Source organism: Cervus canadensis, chromosome 10 (assembly GCF_019320065.1).
Source record: "Cervus canadensis isolate Bull #8, Minnesota chromosome 10, ASM1932006v1, whole genome shotgun sequence".
Taxonomy (NCBI): Eukaryota; Metazoa; Chordata; class Mammalia; order Artiodactyla; family Cervidae; genus Cervus; species Cervus canadensis.
Window position 1 is genome coordinate 7,542,425 of NC_057395.1, and position 24,040 is coordinate 7,566,464.

Sequence of the window (24,040 nt, forward strand, 5' to 3'; positions counted from 1 at the left end):
GGAGGCCATAAAGAACTTGTTAGACTCCTCTGGTGGTCCAGTGGTTCAGATTCCGCGCTTCCAAATGCAGGGGGCTATGGGTTCCATCCCTGGTTGGTGAACTAAGATCCCACACACCATGGGGCACAGCCAAAAGTAAAATAAAAAATAATGAAGAACTTGTAAAAATTTCTTGCCCCCAAAGGAAATTAGGATCCATAGTTTAAGACATTTTTAGTATTATTTCCTGACTGTTCTTATATCAACATTTCCCTGGTGGCAACTTACTGTTTCCATTCTACAGGTAAGCAAAATTGGTTAGGGAAATTATCTCTGTGATGGCAGACCAATCTGTGCATTTGCAGTGGTGACCCATGACCTGACAGCTCTGTTTTGTGAGGAGGATTCCTGACAGAGGCCAGGACAGAATCCGGAGGAGGCCTGGTTTCAGCGATGCTTCTGTCTCGCTGTATGACCATGGACCAGTTACTGGTCGTCATCTTTCTGAGAATCAGCTTCCATAACTAAGATTAAGTACTTTAAACTAGAAACTCACTCAGACATCTCCATGGTTCTATTTGGGAAAAAAATAGGTGGTTCAACACGTCTATGCAGACCTGCCCATGTGATTCATCTTTAAGACTCTAGTCTGGGAGGTAGAGTGGACATGTGACTGGTCATCATCACAGAGGATGTCTGTGAATGCAGATCCCTGTCCAGAAGTAAAGTTGTTGTTAAATGATACAAGTGCACATGGGGTCATGATTTCACTTGGGCTCTGGAAAAGGAGAGATGTAGAGAAAAACTGAGGCACACCACTGTAGCTTTCACGTATAATTCAGTAATGGCAGGACCTGGGCCAGGTCAGCCTGCCTTTGAATACGTGCCATAGAGAAAACTTTGATTTGTGTTTGCTCTAATAATTCCTAGAATAGAAGGGACCATTCCAAATAGCCCTCTGTACCCCGCCCTCCCACACAAGGTGAGTGCTTAGACTTTATTTGATTATATTCATGGTGTGTGTGTGTGTGTGTGTGTGTGTGTGTGTGTGTGTGTGTGTGTGTGTCGGGGGGAAGGGGAGGTAACTGCAGCCTCCACATAACTCAGCCAGTGAAGGAATCAGACCTGGCCCTCTGTTTTCCACACCTACCCTTCAGGTTGGGCCAATGGGCAAGTCCTTCCTCTCCTCTCTTTGTAAGACTGAGAATGTCCTGCGACAGTTCACAGGAAACTTGATCTTGTTGGCTAAGCCAAGTGTTCTCTGTTTGGAGGTCAGTGTAAACAAGATGTTTATAGACAGGGCAGTGTATTGTAAGAGGAGATACTCAATTTGGAGCTTGCAGTCCCAACAGGGAATGAACTGTGCTGTGCTTCGTCACTCAGTTGTGTCCGACTCTTCGCGACCCCACGGACTGTAGCCCACCAAGCGCCTCTGTCCATAGGGATTCTCCAGGCAAGAATACTGGAGTGGGTTGCCATGCCCTCCTCCAGGGGATCTTCCCGACCCAGGGATTGAGCCTAGGTCTCTCGCACTGCAGGCAGATTCTTTACTGTCTGGACCACCAGGGAAGCAATACCAAATAAAATTCTTAGGGTCTGGTTTTGTATGATCAGCCCAGTGATGTTCTGATTGAAAGGTACCACCCTTTACTCCCTATCTCGCTAGCCCGTAGAGAATTGTAGTTATAATTTTGGCTGTGCCACCTGGCATTCAGGATCTTAGTGCCCCTACCAGGACTTGAACCCCCACCCCCTGCAGTGGAATCTCAGAGTCTTAACCACTGGATCATCAGGGAAGTCCCTCGTAGAGAATTTTAAAAGATGCTAATGCTTTGCTGGATATCAGCAGTTAGGGTCCTTCCTGTTAACCAATGATACTCACTATTCAAAGTTTTACTCTCTCCTCCTGTAGGTTTCTATTCTTGTGATAAGATGGATGTCTTTGACATTGATTTAAATAAAGAATCCATTGTGCTTTTGGTTTCATTCTTTTTGATTTTCTTAAAAACCAGAGTGATGCATTTTGGTTGATTCCTTATATTTGGTGAACTCTCCAGTGTTGGGCAAATAGCACCAGTGGGGTTTAGAGCCACAGGGGTGGAGGACGGTGGGAAAATTTTTATCCTGTGTTTTTTTCCCCCTCCTGCAGTTTTATTGGCCCAAGGAAAGATGGTTTTTAAGCGTACTTTCTCTTCAGTTGGGCAAGTTGTTGTTTTCCATTTTAGTCAAAACTGATAGGAATTCCATTATTTTAAGGTACAGTATGAATGTTTGAAATGCCAAGAGCAAGTTCCTACAAAGCCTCACGTGGAAGGTCATTTAAATAGACGCTTGTTTACTTGGCTGTGCTAAGTCTGAGTTGTGGCATGCAGGCTCTAGTGCCCTGACCAGGGATTGAACTTGGACCCCCTGCATTGAGAGCAAGGAGTCAGCCGCTGGACCACCAGGGAAGACCCTGCCATCATTTTAATAAAGGCTGGTGGTTCTGGAGCGTCTCATTTTTCTCTGCTCCCCTCTCCCTTGTCCCTAATAGTCCATAGTGCTGTTACTAAGAAACGGCCAACTCTGGGATCAAACCTACCAGCTCTGGTTTTCTGTATTCTTTGGTGTTCTGCTTGGAGGCAGGAGAAAGACTCTGACTGGTGTAACAGAATGTTTGGAGCCTTGAGTCTTGGCCCTTACCGTTTATTGTCTTTACAACTTTAGCTTAAATATGCTTTCTTCTTCCCAGCCAGCTGCAGAATTCAGACGCCTTCTTCCCCTTTTCCTCCCTATGCTGTGAACTAGGGCGGCTCTGGGCAGTGTAGCAGATTGTACACGCTGAGCAGCCAGCTGGGCATTTGGGACCAGCCCCATCTCTTGAAAGCTTTTGAATGAAAGCTTTTGGGATCCAGCGTAGACCATGGTGACTACTTCCTTTTTTGAGTCTCTGTTCCATTTGAGAGGATTGTATATTGTTCTTTCCTACCACATCCACTCTTAACTAGGAAGGTTCAGGAAAATCCAGATCTTCTGAAATGTTTGAGTGGGTTAAGAGACTTTAGAAGACCTCTAGAATGGTCCCTGTGTTTTACAGATGAGAAGTGTTGCTTGTTGTGGTTAAAAAGGCCCAGAGTACATTCTGCTAAGTGATTGTTACACTGCTGGGTTAAACCAGCTCTTCGCAGGATTGGTTACATTTCCCAAGTTCTTTATAACTAAAGTAAATTAGGGTGTTTTTATTGACTTGGCAGTTGGATGGGGCCCAACTTACTATATTGTCTTATTGTTTATGCTCTTACTCCTCTGGAGCTTTGCTGGTGGCTCAGACGGTGAAGAATCTGCCTAAAGTGGAGAAGACCTGGGTTTGATCCCTGCAACGGGAAGACTTGTTATTCTCATAAATTTCCTTTCTGCAGTTAAATCATACCTCTCATGCCATTTGATTGGTGCCTAATTTTATAGATTACACATATCTATGGCTTAAAGTCAAAACCTGAAATGCTCTTCAAGGGGATCCCCAGAGCTCAGCAGCCTGGGATCACATCCTTCAGGGATGGGCTCGCAGAGTCCGAATCAGTTGAAGTACTGCCGCTGTGCATCTGTCCTTCTTGAAGTCATCCATTCAGAAAACCCCCTCAGAAAATGAGGCACTGATGATTACACGCTTACAGCGGGCTTCCCAGGTGGCGCTAGTGATAAAGAATCCTCCTGCCAGTGCAGGAGAGTTAAGAGACGTGGCTTCAAGCCCTGAGTTGGGAAGATCCCGTGGAGGAGGGCATGGTAACCCGCTCCAGTTCTTGCCTGGAGAATCCCATGGACAGGGGAGCCTGGTGGGCTGCGGTCCATGGGGTTTCACAAAGCAGCCTCAGGGCGGTGCTCTGGTTCATCGCTCCTAATATTTGCAGATGACAGGGAAATCCTGTGTTTGCAGTTTGTCCAGGATCCTAGCACTGAGTGTGTTGATTCTGAACCTAATGCTTTGATAAGAGCCTACAACCAAGCACTTCTGTGTCAAGTATGTCTTGTCTGTTGTATGCTGACGTAAGGATGGTGTTCACCTTTGTGGCTTGGAAGTCAGTTTCTGGTGTGACAAGCCCCAGATAGCTACCTTGATGCAAAGACCAATTGTAAAGTTGGTTTAATTGTGTCTTTCAAGGCCTGATCTATCTTGATAGGAAATAAGTAGAGAATTGTACATAAATAATTCTAAGGGAAATAGTTAATAAATAAATGAATTTCCAGGATGGCGGCACAGCAAGTCTGCGATTTGATTGGGTTTTCTTTTCTCTCGAGCAGGTAACGTGGAGGGCTGTTACCTTTCTCAATTTGCCCACGCTCTTGCTCTTCGTAGTCTGATTTAGCTCTATCTGGAGTAATACACTTGCTGTTTGATGGGGTGGGAGATTAAAAGGTGGCAGTTAAGACTGTGAATCAGAAGACACAGTTGGCTACACTCTGTGTGACAGACTCCAGGTTAGAGTGACGTAAGAGGAAAACAAATATTGTATATTAACACATGTATGTGAAATCTAGAAAAAGGACTGATGAAGCTATTTGTAGCGCAGGAATAGAGGTGCAGACGTCGAGAATGGACATGCAAATACAGGAGGTGGGGGAAGGAAAAGGTGGGATGAATTGAGAGAGGAGCATTGACATGTATATGCTCCTGTGTGTAAAATAGCCAGCGAGTGGGAAGCTACTCTTTAGCTCAGGGAGCTCCGTTTGGTGCTCTGGGATGACCTAGAGGGGTGGGATGGCAGGGGATGGGACAGACGCTCCAGAAGGAGGGGGGGATATTTGTGTACATATAGCTGATTCACTTTGTTGTATAGCAGAAAGTAATGCTACTTGTAAAACAGCTACCCCCCAACTTAAAAACTTCTTTTTTAAAAGAAGACCCAGTTTGCTATCATGGGGCTCATTGGCCGCCATTGGGCTTGGTAGGTACTCCTTGACCATCTCTTATCCTCTGCAGATCTAATTTCTTGGGACAGAGGTATGAATTGGGATGTGAGAAATTAGTCTTCTTATGCTGGGGCAGCCGTTTGTGTCAGATGTCAATCTGTTTAGAGTAAACTGGTTGCAAAATGGGCAGGAGATTGAGGTCCTAATCAAGGTGTAAACCAAGATCTGGAGCACATCGAGGATGGCAACGTTTCATGAATCTTCTGTCCCAAGGGATCAGGTCATCTCCCTGGATGGTGGAAGGAATCGGAAGGCCTGCCTCTTCTTGGAGAAATAGAGTGTTGGCCTGGAGAAACAGAGTGAGCATGGGGGAGATGGGCTTAGTCACGCATGGTTAGTAGAGTGACCTGGGTGACAGGATGGATGTAAGCAGAAGGGAGCCTTCCTTGATAAGTGCCTGGATACTTAACACCTCTTTTCATCTTCAGAGCCATTTATAACGTGGTTCTTGCAGATAACGCCTGTGATCTCAGGCTGGTGTTTGCACGTTGCTTCTTAGGAAGGTGGACGCAGTGATTGTTGCAGAGATGAGGTTTAATCACAGCCTTGTGCCTCCTGCAGAATGCTCTGAGATTTCCCATTTTGATGGAAATGTTTGGGAAGGTCTTGGCTCAGATGAGGTGTCCTGTGCTCATTAGGAAATTCCTGGAGTGTGAAATGAGGCCGTTTTCTCTGATTTAGATATGCTAGATCTCCACGGGCAGCCAGAGCCTGTCTGGAATTTCACAAGCTGTCCGTTTAGGCCTTCGCCTTTAATTTTCAACCTGGAGAAGCGTCTCTCTTTGGAGTCACATAAAAAACAGCTGCCAACCATTTCCTTGTTTCAGGATGACGAGCTTGAAATGGTAAGCATGTTAATCGGCAGTAAAATTGCCTGTTTCTTGAACTACTTTAAGCAGATCCCTTTGAAAGTGCTAGATAATTGGGTGACTTTAAAAGAGATGCAACATTTCTTTTATTGCTATTCTAATAATTCTCACTGGAGTGAGGCCTTCGGAGTGGAATGTTTTTGAACTTTGCCTTTTGATGAATACAGGTAAGAATGATTTTTAATGCTAAGTCGCTCAGTCATGTCCGACAACTTGGGGCTTCATGAACTGTAACCCACCAGACTCCTCTGTCCATGGGATTTCCCAGGCAAGAATACTGGAGTGGATTGCCATTTCCTTTTCATTTTCTTGACCCAGAGATCAAACCCATGTCTCCTGCATTGGCAGGTGGATTCTTTATCCACTGAACCATTGGGAAAGCTTCATTAATGGGCTTTCCTGATGGCTCAGTGGTAGAGAATCCGCCTGCCAATGCAGGAGACAAAGGTTTGATCTTTGGGTTGGGAAGATCCTCAGGAGTAGGAAATGGCAACCCACTGCCTGGGAAATTCCATGGACAGAGGAAGAAGCCTGGCGGGCTATAAATATAGTCCATGGGGTTGGAGAGAGTCAGACACAACTTAGTGACTGAACAGTAACAGCAAACCTAACTGAGAGTTTTTTTGGTGGTGTGGGGGTGGGGGTGGAGAAACCAGAGACAGCATTTGAGATTTTTTTTTTAAGAAGTTTATTATTTAGTTATTTTTGACTGTGCTGGGCCCTCGTTGCTGTGTGCGGGCTTTTCCTCTAGTTGCAGCAAGCGGGGGGCTGCTCTCGAGTTGCGGTGCTCGGGCTCCCCTTGTGGCAGAGCACAGACCTCAGTATTTGTAGCGAGCACAGGCTCAGTAGTTGTGGCGCATGGACTTAGTTGCTCCACAGCATGTGGTATCTTCCCAGATCAGGGATCGAACCTGTGTCTCCTGCATTGGCAGGCGGATGCTTCACCAGAGTCACTAGGGAAGCCCCTCCCCCCCATTTTGGGGCCTTATTGATAGGCTTTCAGATAAAAACAGCGCACACCCTGAATTCTAGAGGACCACCCAGTCATCTTTATTACAAGTGTGTTTCTAAGGAGCAGGGTCCTTTTCGGGCTGTTTATTGGGATTGGCTGTCTATCAGGGGATGGCACCCCACTCCAGCACTCTTGCCTGGAAAATCTCATGGACGGAGGAGCCTGTTAGGCTATAGTCCATGGGGTTGCGAAGAGTCGGACATGACTGAGCGACTTCACTTTCCCTTTTCACTTTCATGCACTGGAGAAGGAAATGGCAACCCACTCCAGTGTTCTTGCCTGGAGAATCCCAGGGACGGCGGAGCCTGGTGGGCTGCCGTCTATGGGGTCGCACAGAGTCGGACACGACTGAAGCGACTTAGCAGCAGCAGCAGTGTATCAGGGGACCCTCAGATGGAGGGGTGGAAACCACGCAGCTGGTTTCTCTCTGAGGTAGTCATCTGTAGCTGACAGCAGAACCAGAAGGTCACTTTGGTGGAAAAGGCGGGCTGAACTCATTCACTCGGCAAACTTCTCACTGGCCAGAATGCAGTGGCATGACCACATCCAACTTTTAGGATGGTCCAGAAACGTTTATTTTGGGTAACCAGTTCCTCCTCCCTGCAGACAAAGCAGAAAATAGAGATTTGGCGGGGGAGGGAGTCTCTGGTGCATACTCATTTCTCCCCGTGTGCAGGTTCTGGCACTTTCTGTCCACAGCAGAGTCTCTTGTGATGATCAGGTCGTGAGTCTGGGTTCCCAGCCGTGCAATACCATTGTCACCCCTATATAAACCTGCCTTAATGGCCCCAAGTTCAGTGATTGCTGAACTAATTGGAGGATGTTTGAGTAGTAGTCATAGTTCCTATTCTGCTGACTCATAATTAAAGGAAAGTTGGTGCATGGAACCATAGCCTTGTTATGTGTAAGAATTTAATAGATGGTAAAGACAGGCTGTTAAAAATGCAACGGGGTAGGAATGGATTATTAACTGCAGGGGATGGTCACAAAACATTTGAACATAAACATATGGGAAATATGTTAAAAAACTAAATGTGAAACTTGAAATCCAGGGAAGTTAGACTTCTGGTATCTTACAGTTGGGGAGGACATTTTATGAATGTAATTTTTAAAAGACATGAAGTGAATCAATGGATCAGACTAAGTTGAAAAAGACAGCATGTTCCATACATGTATCAGAAGGTATCACTAAGGGGAGAATTAAGGGAAAATGTCTGTAAGGGTTTTGTGGGATAAGATACGCAGGGCTCTTAAAAATCCATTAAGAATACCAACAAAGTTAAAATGTGGGAAAGAGCTAAGGTGTCATGGGAGAATTGCAGATTACGATGCCCATAATAATGAAAAATAAAAAAATCAAAATAATGGCCAGCAGTGGGAGAGGGATAGCAAATAAATAACCTATTCATAGTATAATAAAAATCATACAATCATTTTAAGTCATGTTTTCAGAGGAGTTTAATGATGTGGGGGAAATGCTTTTTAGGTGATGTTAAATGGAAATGAATTAAAATTCTAAATTCTATATGAAAAAAAACCCACAGAGAAGTATCTGGAGGAGACATTATAAATACAAAAGAGATTGTCCCTGGGTGTTAGAATTACAAGTGATTTTAATTTGTCCGTTTTTAATTTTATTTTGCAAGACTTCTGCAGAAAGTGGAAAGGTTACCTTTTATGGAAAGAAAAAAAGTAAACATTGCAAAAAAGCAAATGGTGACATGTCATTTACCAAAATAAATAAATCTTGCAGCTGCCTGAGTAGACAAAGATGTGTTACTTGTCCTTATGGAACAGTGTGGATTTCTGGTCTAAACGTTGTTGCTCTTGACTTCTATTTCAAATGATGGGTCTGGTTCATAAAAATTGAACTTATTTTACAGTCGCTGATTACCTTTTTACAGCATGTAGTTAGACGCAGACAGAGTTGAATCAATAGGAGTCTTAAAAACGTGAGCCCTCCTTTAATAAGGGCATAGAAGCTACTGATTTTGACTGATTTACTAGTAGTTGGGTTCATAGACTTTTCCTTGCAGAAGAACTGTGCCTGATTACGTTTCCGAGGTGGAGTGATTTTCTTTAGTTTGTAGATGAATGAAAGAAGCCACAGTATTAGCGACATAACTTGGAAGCTAAGATTGCTTCTCTTCTGAAATTGTTTTGGTGTAAAAACAGCACATTCACTAAAAACCTGCTACTTCAAGAAGATTGCCGTGAAAGATTTTGGAATATTATGGAGAAACTGTTCAGTCTGCTTTTGAAGTTCTTGAGGTCTTACGATTCCTATGCTCTTTAAACTAGTTTGCTATATATTAAAACTACTAAGAGAGGCAAGCATTGGTGCTGATTTGGGCACATTCCAAACTCAGATACCATAAACTTCTGCTTACCTAGGCAGTGGTCTGGGTGTTCAGTATGGCAGCTGCTAATCACATACGGCTTTTAAATAGATAGGCATGCGTGCTCAGTTGCTAAGTCACGTCCGACTCTTTGTGACCCCCAAGCCTGCCAGGCTTCTCTGTCCATGAGATTCTCCAGGCAAGAATACTGGAGTGGGTTGCCATTTTCTTCTCCAGATTTAAATAGGTATACAAAGGAATATTACTCAGCCATGAAAAAGAATGAAAATTTGCCATTTGAGCAACATGGATGCACCTGGAAGGTATTATGCTTAGGGAAATATATCAGACAGAGGAAGACCAATACTGTATGTTATCACATATGTGGAATCTAAAAAATATAACAAAGGAATATAATAAAACAGAAGCAGACAGACTCACAGACATAGAGAACAAACTAGTGGTTTTCAGTGGGGAGAGGGGATGGGGGAGGGGTAGGGTAGGGACTTAAGAGATACAAAATACTAGGTGGTAATTTCTCAGTTTTTTTCTTTATCAGGTGATGCCCTACCACTCAGCATGTTCTTGTTTTCTATCTGTTTCCATTCAGTCTCTGTTTCCATTTCTGTCTGTCCGTCTATCTGGCATGCAGCTGCCCGAATGATTTTTCTGAAACAAACCCGATCATTTTGCTTCCTAGAAGGAAGCCCTGCAGTCCCCACTGCTGCCTGCAGAGTGAAGTGCAAGGATCGGGTCCCTCCTTTGGCAAACCAGCCCTGACTGGCTGACTTTTAGTAATGATAGCACCTGGGTATTTCACCGGCTGTGAAGTACACAAACCAGATGGGTGTAGGATTCTGTGAGAACCGGCTGTAATTTTGCCTGTTTTCCCAGCAATTCTATCAGAATGCAAGTGTGGAATCGCCATCTTATTACAGAAGTGCCGTTGGTCAGAAAGCACGTTATTGGCATGCAGTGATGTTTTATCTGGTTTTGGTAACGAATCGCTTGTGAGACACCAGTTACCGTCCCTGTGTGTGGGGATGCTGAGGCCGGGGCAGGGGTTGAGGGGTGGGTGCGGTTCTTGCTTCATAGCTTCCAGTGAGAGAGGAGGGAAAAGGTGGATCGTGGAGTCTCTTATTAATGCCGCCAAGGTAGATTTGGGGGTTGAAATGGCAATTCTGTTGATTGACTGGCAGTTCTGTTGATTGATGAAAAATATGTCCGTCTTAGTGGTGATGATGACCTGTAGCTGTGCTGTGACCTTGTGTGGGTGTGTGGTCGTTAGTCTTCAGGCCTGCTATTTCCTGTTGCTAACGTGATGTCACACCCTGCATGTTGTAATGAAATGGTGGCAGCTTCGATGGGGTATCGTTAGTTTTGGAGAGTTCAGAAATTCATGGTTGCGATTACAGTGCTCTGACTTCTGCTGTTGTCGCTTTCCTTTAGGTAACTCTTCCTGCAGGATGCTTTAAGAGAAGACGATCGCAGCCGTTAAGAATGGAGAGCAGTGTGTCAGCTTCCAGCATGCAGGACCCTTCATCCTCACCCCTGGAAAAACGTCAGAGCTCAGCTGATCGTAATGGAGATCTTGATTCAGGTGTGGTTTTGTTTCCTAAACGAGTTTGGCCCTTTGATGTCTTGACCGGTATCTTCCTGAGAATGTTTAGAAAACACTGGGGCAGTGTTCTGAGGCTTTACATACTGCTTGTTCTGAGATCTGCAGGGATATTTATAAGCGTATAGCAGCTTGAAAGTTACGCAAAGTTGGGTTCAAAATACCAGACTGAGCAGGCTAGGTTATAATGAGGTGACATGCCACTTCAAAATCTCAGTGGCTCTGTGATCCAGCAGTGCCCATTCTGGATGTATATCTGGACAAAACTATGGATAAATGCACCCCACTGTTGGTGCAACACTATTTACAGTAGTGAAGATTTGGAAGTAGCCTAAGTGTCCATCGACAGATGAATAGATTAAGAAGATGTGGTACCTAGATGCAACGGACTCTTAGTCGGCCACAAAAAGAATGAAATACTGCCATTTGCAGCAACATGTATGAATCTAGAGATTGACTATCATACTAAGTGAAGTCAGTCAGAGAAAGACAAATATCATATCACTTACATGTGGAATTAAAAAATAGTACAAATGAACTTACTTACAAAACACAGGCACTCAAAGACATAGAAAATGGGCTTAAGTTTACCAATGAGGAAAGAGGGAGGAGGGATAAATTAGGAGGCTGGGATTAACATATGCACACTACTGTATATAAAATAGATAAGCAACAACATCCTATTGTATATAGCACAGGGTACTCTACTCAATATTCTGTAGTAAACCATAATGGAAAAGAATCTGATAAAGTATATATGTGTGTGTGGGGGGTGTGTGTGTGTGTATGTGTGTATGTGTAACGGGGTCACTTTGCTTACACCTGAAATGAACACAACATTGCAAATCAACTGTGCACCAATAGAAAATAAAACCTCAGTAGTTTAACACAGTAAGTGCTTATGAATTGGCCGTATCGTCTGAGCAGGGCCAGTGGGTGCTCTGTCCGATGAGTCCTCCCACCCTCTCTTTAGGGCTGTCATCTCTCCACGGTGCTCCGAGGTCTGTCCTCACAGGGGGTCAGCTGGGCTGGAGTGGCTTGAATCAGCGCTTAAATACTCCAGCGCAGAGGAGACCTTTGCTCCCAATCTCTTGACTAGAGCTAGTCGCGGGTTTTGGCCGCTGCAAGGGAGGCGACCAAGTAGAATTGTCTCCCATGTGCCCAGAAAGAGAGGGCCAGGGCGATCTGCCCAGTTGTCGGATGCCCCTTCCCAAGACCCTTTCTTTCCTTCTTTATTTTTTTGGCTGTACCTCGAGGCTTGAAGGTTCCCCGATCAGGAGTTGAACCTGGAGTGTGGCAGTAAAAGTACCAAGCATAATGTGAAAGATATTTAGGTCCTGTGAATTTGTGCTAAAATATTTCTCCTTTTAAGAAATCCCAAACAAAGCAATGGACATCACTTATTGAATTTTATATTTAACCAGTGAATTTATACATGCATCTTTTTTCTAACTACTGACATAATAGTTTATTTTAAAAAGATAACTTTTTAAAGAAAGATAGTTTTTTAAAAATAAAGGTTTGTGATATTTACATAACAGCAGCTTATATAAGGACAGCTCAGCTATGAATCATAAACATTTGCTCTGGAGAATTCATTAAAAAAATGACCATTAACTTCTGGGAGATTTGACCTCCATCTGGAAGGTTACAAGGTGGATCTTTGCATTTTAATGAGACCATGAGTCTAACATGGTTGCTCCTGAGTGTTTGTGTGGTTGGGGGTCCCCCACCCTCACTCCCAGTTGCTGCACTTCCCTGCTTGATGATCCACTTTTTGCTATGAGAACTTCAGCTTCACACAGAGGACTCTCTGCCTCATAAACAGCTTTTTTATTTTTCATTTGGCCTCATTTTAAGGAAGGCTCAAATAGTAGCTGGGGCCCATGACACTCGAGTCCCCTCGATGAAATTGTTGTTCGGTCTCTGAGTTGTGTCTGACTCTTTGTGGCCCCATGGACTGCAGCATGCCAGGTTCCTCTGTCTTCACTCTCTCCCGGAGGTTGCTCAGATTCATGTCCGTTGAGTTGGTGGAGTCGGTGATGTTGTCCAACCATCTCATCCTCTGCCGTCCCATCTTTCTTTTGCCTTCAGTTTTTCCCAGCATCAGGGTCTTTTCTAATGAGTCACCTCTTTACATCAGGTGGCCGAAGTATTGGAGCTTCAGTAACAGTCCTTCCAAAGAATATTCAGGGTTGCCATGTAAAATTCCTCCTCCTCCCAGGGGCCCTGAGGCCACCCCCAGGATAAACCACATGGATACACTGAGGCCTCCCCAGCGGACAGCCTGGGCAGCTCTAGTATGGGGCTCAGAGAAGGAAGTTGAGTCGGGATTGGATTCCTGGAACTCTCCATTTCTTCAGTTGCAGTGATGAAAGCAGGCAAAACGGTGTGCTGACGTAGATCCCTTGACATTCTTTTTTCAGACCAGTTCAATGTAATTTGCTGGTGAAGCCTGCAGATAGAGTGGCATTGCACATTTAGATGGGGCAAGCCACTGAGGGAAGGAATTATGCTGGAAGTGTGGGCTTGATGTGTATATTTTTTTTATTAGGGGTATACCAGCATGAATAGTTGGACGCGACTTAGCGACTGAACGACAACAACCAGAGTTTCATGGGCTCTACTATTTAGGAAGGAAAGGAATTAGCATTCTTCGTAGAAAATTCCAGATCTCTTACTCTTCCTGCTGGGGACTGGCTCAGTGTGACTCAATAATATTCCCCCTCCTCCCCTTTTAAAGTCTCTTTGAACAGTTGTTGCCTCCCTAGCTAGGAGAATGGGGTGTTTTTCTTATTTTTTTTTATGGAAAGTCTCTCTGGCCTTCTCGGGGTCTGGAAAGCTGAGACAGCCTTGAGGACCTTGTGTTTTGTCCTCCCCCCAACCCAGGTGTGGTCCGGCAGCCGTGAGCTCAGACCTAGGATGGTGTTGGCGAGTCCTTGCTGAGTTTCATCCGTACCTTGTGTCTGTTCAGTGTACTTATACAGCGGTTGTTGTTCAGTGGCTAAGTCGTGTCTGACTCTCTGTGACCCCAGGGACTGCAGCACGTCAGGCTTCCCTGTCCTTCGCCATCTCCTGGAGTTTTGCTCAAACTCATGCACATTGAGTCGGTGAGGCCATCCAACCATCTCATCCTCTGTCACCCCTTTTTCCTTTTGCCTTCAATCTTTCCCAGCATCAGGGTCTTTTCTAGTGAGTTGGCTCATTGCAACAGTAGAACTGATTTCTAAACCTTGTGATCCTAGGAACTGTCAGCAGTTAGAATGATAAAGGTTGAAAGTCTTCTGCCTTTCTCTTTCCACTTAAATATCTAGCACACAAAAAGGTGCCCTGTAAGATTTCGTTTACTCTAAACCTGCTGGTTTTCTGTTCCCTGACTGGGTACTGGAAGTAGGTTTAATATTTCACTTGCAAAGGACTTCATTGGCAGCCTGCTCGTTAAGACTCCGTGAAGGGGGCACAGGTTAGATTCCTGGTTGGGCAACTAAGATTCCTTCATGGCCCCTCCCCAAAAAAATTTTTTTTCTTTGCAAAGTTAGTCTTATTTCAGATGGTAATATTCTACAACCCAAGATCTGATCCCTTAAAATAAGATGGGTGAGTCCTGTGTTGATTCCATTTTTCACTGTAAAGTTGTCTGCACGCCCACTTTTTCAGTAAAGTGTTCAGTATTCTTTTTCTAGTTAATAAGAATGATTCTGGTCACATATCCAGCATTCTGTATTCTAGAAATGGATCATCACTAATAAACACTCCTTTCTTTTAAATTGTGAAACTTCCATAGTAGCTCGTCATAGTCTGTTTGCATTATATCATGGGAAATGCCTCCCACCCGTTTTTGTGCAGAGAAGAGAGATTGTTGAGAGTTTCCTTGATAAAACATGGATGGGTTTAAGAGGTTTATGAATCAGCTGTAAATATTTGCTGTGGGTTTATGAGACCTCCACTCATAAACATTGTGTGTTTATCTGTTGCTCTTTGAAATGTCTTTAGAGAATCAGCTCCTCAGGGCATAGGTGGCTGAGGAAGTGTCACTGCTACAGTTTCCAAGAGGCCGTCTTGTGGGTAATCTTCGATTTTGTGCATGATTTTATTGTTAAAACAGCATTGTTGTTCAGTCACTAAGTTGTGTTCAACTCTTTGTGATCCCATGAAGACCCAGAAGACCTTCTAAGACAGCATACTTAAGAGTTAACAGCACTGAAGTCCGGCTCTTCGGTGCTTTTTAAAGTATTTATTTAAAGATTTTTTTGGGGGGATGTGGACCATTTTTAAAGTCTTTATTGAATTTGTTATCATACTGCTTCTGTTTTATGCTTTGATTTTTTTGGCCCCGAGGCATGTGGGATCTTAGCTTCCCGACCAGGGACCCAACCCGCACCCTCTGCATTGGAAGGGCGGATTCTTAACCCCTGGACCTCCAGGGGAGGCCCTCAGAGATATGTTTAGATGATAGAGAGCACCTGTGCTTTCCCGAGCACCGATCTCACTGGTCAGTAGGGGCCCAGTAATACCTTGTCTTTTCTTGATTGATGGGTGTGAATGCATGGGTGAGCACCAGAGCTGCTGTGGCCTGTTTTAGTGGGAGAGGAGAGTGGAAATGTACCTTGTAATGAATTCCCATTGGGCAGAAGCAGCCTTTTTGGTGACAGTTGAGATGAGAATCTTATGGAGGATCAGGAGTTCTGGGGAGTGGGTTCAGAGTTGAGCTTGAGATTTACACCATGGCTTTGGTCTCACCACCGCTTCCAGGGACCGGAACCGTCAGGTCTCCTCTGGTCCTGACGCGGGTTCCTTAGGGTCAGGCCTGGACAGCACCAGAACTGTCTGTACGTTAATCCCAACCTCCTAATTTGTGCCACCTTCCCCTTCTGTGTCCACATGCCCATTCTCCGTGTCTCTGTCCCTGCCCTGCAGTTAAGTTCATCAGTACCGTTTTCCTAGATTCCACATATATGCCTTAATAGACAATATTTGTTTTTCTCTTTCTGACTTATTTCACTCTATGACAGATTCTAGGTCCATCTGCATCTCTACAGATAACCCCGTTTCTCCCCTTTTATGGTTGAGTAATATTTGATTGTATCACATCTTCATCCATTGGTCTATTGATGGACATCTGAGTGGCTCAGTGGTGAAGAGCCCGACTGCCAATGCAGGAGCTTCAGGAGACTGTTTGATCCCTGGGTAGGGAAGATCCTCTGGAGGAGGAGACGGCAACCCTCTCCAGGATTCTTGCTGGGAAATCCCATGGACAAAGGAGCCTGGTGGGCTGCAGTCCACGGGGTCGCAAAGAGTCGGACATGACTGAGCATACATAGACACACTCCTAGGTTGCTTCTATGTTTCTCTCCAGTCCTCTGTTTCTGAAACCAGCAAATAGAAACTTTGGAAAAGAATTCAGCAGTGCCTTTCTGCATGTTGAATTTGTTCCTCTCTTGCACCAAAAAGTTTCTGATTTTCATGGAAGGCCAGTGCCTTTCTATTCTTCATGTTAGTATTAATTTTCTGGTTTTTTTTTTTTTGAGTTGGTTTTTGTTTTGGGTGTTTCTATTAAACTTTAAAAAATTTTAATTTTTTTTTTTTGGTCTTTCCACAGAAGAAGGCTCCAGTTTGGAAGAGAGCGGCTTTAACTGGGGGGAGTACTTGGAAGAGACGGGAGCCAGTGCGGCCCCACATACATCCTTCAAACATGTAAGTGATGGTGACGTCCCTTCTTCTGGTTTGCGTTTGGGGTGTTGGGGATGCCAAACGCATTTTGCGAAAGGGAATGAAAAGGAAAGATAGATTTGGCCAAGATTTATCCCCTGGAGAAAGGAATGGCTACCCACTCTGGTATTCTTGCTTGGAGAATTCCATGGACGGAGGAGTCCATGGGTTTGCAAAGAATAGGACACACCTGAGTGACTAACAGTTTCTTAGACATACGGCCGAGATGAGGAAGTGAGTGGGGGAGGTGAGCCTTGCTCTGGTCCTGCCCAGGGCAGGTGCTCACAGGTTTCAGCCTTGTTTTGCACCTCAAAAAGCCAGAGCATTGCCTGGGAAATCCCATGGACAGAGGAGCCTGGTGGGCTATAATCCATGGGGTCACAAAAAGCCAGACACAAGTTAGCGACTAAGCAACAACAACACTGGTATTAATAAATCCCAAAGTTGTTAATAAAGCCCTCCAGTATGAAAAAAAAAAAAAAAAGCCAGAGCAGAAGGCTGTGTTCCCTTCCATCTAGGGGACAGAGACAGGTAAGGTTGATGTGAGCAAATAAAAGCAAACTAGGCAAGCAGGTGTTATGAGTCATGTCTTCTTAGGAGGCGTAATGACTGTGTATTTTAATTTTGCGTTGATATTTTTACTTTGAAAGGACACCTGAAAAGCCGTCTGGCCATTTGTGGACAGATAAGCCAAATTATAGGAAAGGCCAGAAGTATTCAGGAAACATTTGGATCAAACCAGAAAATCACCCTCATCAATACTTTTTCTTTTTGAACAGTGCAAATAGTATGCCAAGCAGAGGGCAAGTCCTAGGAAATAAAAAAAATTAAGTTTTTATCCAGTATTTGCTTAGATAGGAGATTTTGGTGATACATCATTAGCAAGGAAAAAAATAACTTTCTAGGACCCAAGTTCCTGGGTTTTACTCATAGCTTTATTGGAAATGAAAATTTAATAGTGAGAGACATTCCCCCCCCACCCTTCCCATACTGGGCTTCCAAGGCAGAGATTTAGCCATCATAAGCAAATTGGGGAACTGTCTCTATCTGGTCCTCCCTCTGGCTCTTTTGTTGAATTAGGAAAACACTTTCTTTATTTTAATGCAACATTTTATTCTTTTTGGAGGTGGCGTGTTCTTTTGAAAAGGCGTTTAAGACCTTATTAAACTTGCATGACCTCGTTAAACGTGGATTGCATTCCTGATTCCTTTTTAACACTGACACTTAGATTGTTATAATTACTGGTTTATTATGAATGGGATTGTGGCCATTTTGTGAAACCAGCACTTTCAATATTAAACATAACAAATATTAAAACATAACAAAATATTAAAATACAAAATTTTAAAACATAACAAATATTAAGACATAACAAATATTAAAACATAACAAAACTAAAACTCGCCTGGCATACCAAGTGGTTTCTGTTTTGCAAAAGCTGTTGTAACATGAGCCTTTTATGGTGCCAGGAGGACGTGGTAGATTTCTCCAGGCACTTTAGGAATGAGGTAGGACTTCCCTGGAAGCTCAGTGGTAAAGAAACTGCCTGCCAGTGCAGAAGATGCGGGTTCTATCCCTGGGTTGGGAAGATCCCCTGGAGAAGGAAATGGCAACCCGTTCCAGGATTCTTGCTGAGGAATCCCTTGGACAGAAGAGCCTGGTGGGCTCCAGTCCATGGGATCACCAAGAGTCAGACATGACTTAGCAACTAAATAACAATTGATCGACAACTTTTTCCTTCCTTTCTGTACCGGGAAGTCACCAGTATCTCTCTGCATGAAGTCAGTGCTGTTCCCTTTCACCCAGTCTGTTCCTCTCCCTCCCTTTCAGTCATGGTATAGTGTCCTGTACTGCAGAGGACCCATGGGTGAACAGCTTATGATCCCATCATCTCTTTGTGCAGCAGATATTCAGGGACATCGGATGTGCTAGCTCTAGAATATTGTAGCTTGCAAGGCTGGAAAGCTTTCTTCTGTGGGGAGGGCTGGCAAATAGTCATAGACGCGCGTGTGTGTGCTGACTTGCTTCAGTTGTGTTCAACTTGGTGCGACCTAATGGACTGCAGCCTGCCAGGCCCTTCTGTCCATGGGATTCTCCAGGCAAGAATACGGGAGTGGGCTGCCATCTAGAGGATCTTCCTGACCCAGGGATCGAACCCTTTGTCTCTTAAGTCTCCTGCATTGGCAGGTGGGTTCTTTACCACTAGCATCACCTGGAAAGCCCATTCATAGATGATAACCCTTAATTTAAAAAAAAGAGAAAATCCATTTTCTGGGGCTGCACTGTTCCCATAGTAGCCACATGCCATCTAGCACTTGGAAAGTGTGTTGTCCAAGTTGAGATTGAAAGTGAGCAGGACCTTCCTGGGGACAGACACCCATGGCCCTACCTCCAAAGCTTTAGCCTCCTAAGGTCTTCTCTGAGTTTCAAAGAGCAGATTTAATCAGAGAAGTAAGAAAAATGCAGGAACAAGGGATAGCTGTCAAGCAAGACAAAATAATAATTGTTCAGTTGCCAAGTCATGTCTGACTCTTGCGACCTCATGGACTGGAGCCTGCCAGACTCCTCTGTCCATGGGATTTCCATCTAGGAATCCTGGAGTGGGTAGCCATTTCCTCCTCCAGAGGATCTTCCCAACCCAAGGATCCAACCCGTGTTGTCTGCATCTGCAAGTAGATTCTTTACCACTGAGCCACTAGGGGAACCCCAAATATTAATGGTTTAGCCATAAAACAAAGTTAGGGACCCTTAATTCCTCCTTATGGGCTACAGATAATATCCTGAGCATGATCCTGGAGTAGTTTTGTGGATACCAAAACCCCCACCAGCTAGAAGAGGTTAACTGCATGGCAATCAGCAGCATGTAGACCCCAGACACGAAGGAACCAGAAAGTTGACGATTGAGTTTTTCAACACATAACCCTGTTACCTCACCACCCACCAGTCAGAGAATTGTGCACTAGCAGATTTCACACCTTGTGACCCACACCCCTAACGTTGCCTTTAAAAACCCAGGGAGTTTGGGTCTCTTGAGCATGAGCTGCCCATTCTCCTTGCTTGGCCCTGTAGTAAACGCTGTACTTTGCCTCACCACAGCCCAGTCTGTCGATCGACTTTACTGCACTTCTTATTAACAGACCCAAGTTCTGTTTAGTAACAGGATGTACCGTTAAGTGTAGAATGCACACCAGATTTCAGAGGCTCCTTGGAAAATTAGAATGTAAACTTTCTCATTACTATTTTTTATGTTGATTACATCTTGAAACGATGCTACTTGGGATCCTTTGGGTTGAATAAAATACATTATTGAAGTTAATTTCATCTGTTTTATCTGTTTTTCAAGTGGCTACTAGGAAATTTAATGACCCACCAGTGGCTCACATTATATTTCTCTTAGACTGTGATGATCTCAGGAAACAAATATTAAAATTGTTACATTCTTAATCGTTCTTGTTCTGGATGTTATGTGTCTAGTGTGTGATGGATTTCTTGTGTTTTGGGTTCTTTAAGGTTGAGATCAGCATTCAGAGCAACTTCCAGCCGGGGATGAAGCTGGAGGTGGCCAACAAGAAGAACCCGGACACGTACTGGGTGGCCACGGTCATCACCACCTGCGGGCAGCTGCTGCTGCTGCGTTACTGTGGTTACGGGGAGGACCGCCGGGCTGACTTCTGGTGTGACGTGGTGATCGCAGACCTGCACCCCGTGGGGTGGTGCACGCAGAACAACAAGACCCTCATGCCCCCGGACGGTGAGCGTGGGCTGGCCCAGCTCTGGGGCATCACTTGTGATGCTCAGAGAGGAACCTTGTAGCAATTTGATAACTGTGATTTCCTAGGAAGGTCCACCGTTTTCACGATCTCTTCTTGAGTGGCCTCAGCCTGAGGGTGCTGGAGTAAGGGGGAACTGGGTGCATTTTCAAGAGTTGGAGCTGAACCTGATGGCTGAACCCACCATGGCCTTTTACAGCGTTTGAGCTTAATCAATCCTTGTGTGGGTCTTTGGTGGTAGGAAAAGGAAGGCCGAAGTGATGCTGGCAGTAGAGGTCTTGTTCTCTATTTCCTGCTGATGGGTTATCTTGCCTTGTTTCTGGGTAAATCCTGCCTTTTTGCTGTCCTTGCTTATCTCAAGACTTACTCTTAAATTTTGACACTTTTAAAACACTCGGAGAAGATGTAAGTGGGTTTCTTCACTTTATAATACATCCTCTAGTGGGTCATTTTAGAGAGAAGTTCCAGGGTACAGAATTTTAATACTCTTAAGAGCTGATGGGTTCATTTAGTTAAAAAAAAAAAAAAAATCCATGCTGTAGCTGTAGAAAAGAGGGCAGAGTTGATGAATCAATTCTTCTTTCTCACTTGGGTGAAAAATGTGGCAGCTGCCCTAGTTTGAGAAACACCATCAAATTTGTATCCTCTTGACTTTGTGCTCTTAGGCAAGACCCAGACACACTTAAAGTGACAAATTGCAAGTGAAAAATGGGGAAACCCCGTGAGAAAGAGACACCATTAATGTGACTGAAAGATCTGAAGTCTGTTCAGACCATCCCAAGTGATGCTAATTGGAGAATTTCTTTATTGCTCGTTTTAGAGAACTTTTAACAAAATTGAGTAGGTGATCGATACACGGCTTGGAAATCTTACGTACAGAGAACAAAGTCAGGAAGTCGCAGGTTCACGGGGCAAGAGGTTTTATTGATTGCTGTAGTGCAGGATAACCACTGCTTTGTAGCCAGAGATTGCAGCTCATTCCAGAGGGAATCGTGGAATGTGTTTTTGCACAAGGATTCTTGGTGGTGTGGTTTTCTGTCTTGCAGAGCTCGTCACACGGTATATCCCACAGCTGTACCTGGTCGATCTTTGTCATGGTTAAACTTGAAAGGCGTCCCAGACTATTTAACACGAGTGAAAGTGCTCCATGACACCTCATGTATTTGTCTGAGATGCTGTGTGGTGATAGAGAGAGATTTTCTTACTGATCCCAGGAATCATGGGGTGGAAGAAAGCAGGAACATGGCAGGTGGAGCCAGAGATGGGGGTTCTTGTCTGCCATTTCCTGTAGGGACCTGGGTGAGACCTCTCCATATTCTCATCTTTGAAATGAGAGGTGATAGTGTATAATCTCTAAAGAGCTTCGCAGCATGACCTGCCTTGGTTTGTGATCCTTGGGAAGGAGAGGAAGAGGCCACCAGTTTTCCTATTGGGTGCATGAAGAGTGGAGTTTGCTTTGGGATTAGAATCAGTGGAATTCCAGCCCGGGAGTCTGTGCAAAAGCACAGAAGTCAGGTTTCTTTGTGACTGTTGGGGCCAGTGATGTTTCTGTGGATCAGGAAGCAAACTCGGTGGGGAAATCATGATGAGCGTTTGAGTCCTTTGTTGCCTGTCATGGATAGAGTTTCACTCGATACAGAATTGTAGACTGCTTCCTCTTTGGAACCCCGAGATCTGGGAGCACTCAGTTTCTGAGAGACTAGTCAGAACTTGGATGTCAGTTTCAACATACCGTTGGATCAAGCAAGAGGACGGGAGTTTTGGGTGATTTTATTAAAGGGGAAGGGAGAGGACTGCCTTCTCTGGTCACATGTCGGGTGCAGGGCCCCAGTCTTTCAGGTCATTTTGGGATTCTTCAAGTAGCTTTCTGTCTTCTAAAGTCACTGCCCTGATAAAGGGTCATTTTTAAAATTTTAGATAATCTTTTACCGAGCATGTGGCATCTTTTGCAGTCCTGTACGTTCCTGCCTTGCTCTTTTTTTTTGTTTGTTTGTTTTAAGTGTATTTATTTATTTAATTTGGCTGCCTTGGGTCTTAGTTGTGGCATGCGACATCTTTGTTGAGTCATATGGGCACTTCATCAAGGTGCACAGACTCTCTAGTTGTGACGTGTGGGCTTAGTAGGTGGAAATCTTGCCTACAGAGAACCAAGTACATCCCACAACCATACCTGGTTGATCATGCAGGCTTAGTTGCTCCATGGCATTTGGGATCTTAGTTCCCTGACCAGGGATTGAGCCAGAGTCCCCTGCACTGCAAGGCAGATTCTGGACCACTGGTCTGCCAGGGAAGTCCCTGCCTTGTCCTTTTAAGTGAAATTAATCTTTGAATCAGTGCAGGCCGTCATCACTCTGTTGATGTCAGGAGGAAGGAAACAGCATGGCCGCAGCTCCATGGCATTTGTTAAGAGAGTTCCTTTAATAAAGACACGTTCAGAGAGACTTGGATTTAGTGACCCGCTGGCCATTCCAAGAGCAGTGTTCCTGCTCCAGAGCTAATCGCCACTAATCTTTCATATTAAAAGTATTAAAGAGCACAGTACATTAAAGCCTTACTAAGTGCAGTGGAGGATGATAGCTCTTAATACCGGAGCAAAATGTAAAGCATTTCAGCTTGCTGAATCAATACAGCTCGATTTATTCATAAGCACGTTCACGCTTGCAAAGGGCAGCTGCCAAATAATTATTGTTTATGGTGATAATGTAAGGAAATCGTTTAGCCCAATGACTGTTTCACTGTTATTTGTTCAGAAGTAGCAACATTGCCTCTTAACGTCTGGGCTTGGGGAGCTTTGGCATCCCGGCAGGTATCCACAGAATCCCGGAAAGGAGTGCTCCTGTGAGAGCGCAGGTAAACACGTGCGAGAATGCCCATCCAAATAAGCCTGCCCTCCCAGCCCCTGGCTTACACATTGAGAGGTGTTATATTTATGTGCACTTTCTACTGTTGCAGGGAAAGTATTGGAATCCTGGTGCCTTAGGGTTCATGCCACTAATTTTTATTTTCCCCATTATTAAAATTTCCATAATTTGAATTGCAAACTCTGCAGTCTTGCCAGAATGACTCTCTTTGCCATTCGAGGTTGAATCAAAATGACTGGAGTTAGTTAATAGGTAACTTATTTGAATACAGGGATGTTTATTCATGAAGTGTTGGGAGAAAGTGTGACTGTGCCCTTCTGTTAGGTTGTGGGACTGGATCCTGCCTGGTTGTGAAGCTGGTGCTGGACTATTTGGGGGAATTATTGTTTTTGCTATAGTTGATTGTGAAATAAGAGATGTGACCATTGGTACACAAGACCCTAACGTGAGCGGGTGACAGAACTTACCAGTCTGTAACCCTTCTTTAACTGTGGACTCAAACAAGAGTTTGTGTTACATGAGACAATCAGCATTTAAAATTTCTAGTTTTTTAAAAAAATTTAATGACATTTTAGTAATACTAGCAAAACCTAAACAATCACATTGTTTTCATTGGCTGTCTAATATTGTAACTGGAATTTGATTTGTACACTAATAAGAAAATTAAATATATATACTATAAACTCAAAGAGAAAAGGTAAATCTAAGTGGACTCCTGGAGTTGACTAAATGTTAGACGGTTTAATGTGAAAAATTCAAGAAAATTATTATTAGGAAAAGTGGTGTATTTGGCTTTTTGAGATTTTTAAGAAGAGGATAGAAAACTTCTGTCCAGACTGTTTTCCATTTTGTCATTTTTGGAGGCAAATAAACGAAGAGATCTGTTCTGGAGCTTCCTTGCCAAATGGTAATTGTGAGATTATGTAAAGTTATGTA

The 24,040-nt window shown here is 44.2% G+C and overlaps 1 protein-coding gene across 5 annotated transcripts in view; it reads left to right on the plus strand.

Moving 5' to 3' along the window:
• Positions 1–24,040, plus strand: part of SFMBT2 (Scm like with four mbt domains 2) — a 185,115-nt gene that overhangs the window by 5,176 nt on the left and 155,899 nt on the right. For all 5 annotated transcript variants that reach the window (XM_043478507.1, XM_043478505.1, XM_043478504.1 and 2 more), the window contains exons 2-4: positions 10,596–10,746; positions 16,364–16,458; positions 19,984–20,224. In XM_043478507.1, the coding sequence (XP_043334442.1) occupies positions 10,647–10,746; positions 16,364–16,458; positions 19,984–20,224 (436 nt within the window). In that variant the 5' untranslated portion in view covers positions 10,596–10,646. The remainder of the gene's footprint in view (positions 1–10,595; positions 10,747–16,363; positions 16,459–19,983; positions 20,225–24,040) is intronic.